At 47.1% G+C, this 518-nt stretch overlaps 1 protein-coding gene across 1 annotated transcript in view; it reads right to left on the bottom strand.

Moving 5' to 3' along the window:
* Positions 1 to 379, bottom strand: part of LOC119594234 (integrin alpha-PS2-like) — a 126991-nt gene extending 126612 nt beyond the window's left edge. Inside the window, exon 1 of the mRNA XM_037943304.1 lies at positions 196 to 379. Within this exon, the coding sequence (XP_037799232.1) occupies positions 196 to 364 (169 nt within the window). The 5' untranslated portion in view covers positions 365 to 379. The remainder of the gene's footprint in view (positions 1 to 195) is intronic.
* Between the last annotated feature and the right edge of the window lie 139 nt (positions 380 to 518).

Here is a 518-nt window from a genome sequence, read left to right as displayed (position 1 = left end):
TCAATAGAAACAAAAACAAAACAAAAAAGATAAAACCGAGAGAAATGAGCTACAAGAGAAAACACACACAAAAAGAAAAAGATAAAACCGAGGAAAATGACCTAAAAAAACACAAAAACAAAACCGTGAGGCATTGCGCTCGACCGACGGACGAGTGAGGGCGAGCGCGCCGCCGAAGACAAAGCCAGCACTTACGGGTCCGACACGGCGAGAACTCCTGGAAGTCGGTGAGTCCTTGGCGAGCCACGTAGCAGGTCCCGACGGGTTCCCTCTTCTTCAGGGTCTCAGTGAACCACACGTAGCGAGGGGCGCAGGCCTGAGGGAGATGAAGGAAGGCGTTAATGCACTGCCTGACGAGCAACATGTGGCACGTTTTATGTATTGGTTCACGCTTTCGGACACGGGGCGCGTCTAGCGTGTCCGAAGAATATATCCTGATTTTGCACAAACTCGTATATTATCAAGATAATGCATGTGTATAAATACAATAAATATAAAGACAGGATAAGAAATGAAGG

This window comes from Penaeus monodon, chromosome 33 (assembly GCF_015228065.2).
Source record: "Penaeus monodon isolate SGIC_2016 chromosome 33, NSTDA_Pmon_1, whole genome shotgun sequence".
Taxonomy (NCBI): domain Eukaryota; kingdom Metazoa; phylum Arthropoda; class Malacostraca; order Decapoda; family Penaeidae; genus Penaeus; species Penaeus monodon.
Note: the sequence above shows the minus strand (reverse complement) of the source record. Positions and strands in the feature narration are given on the sequence as shown.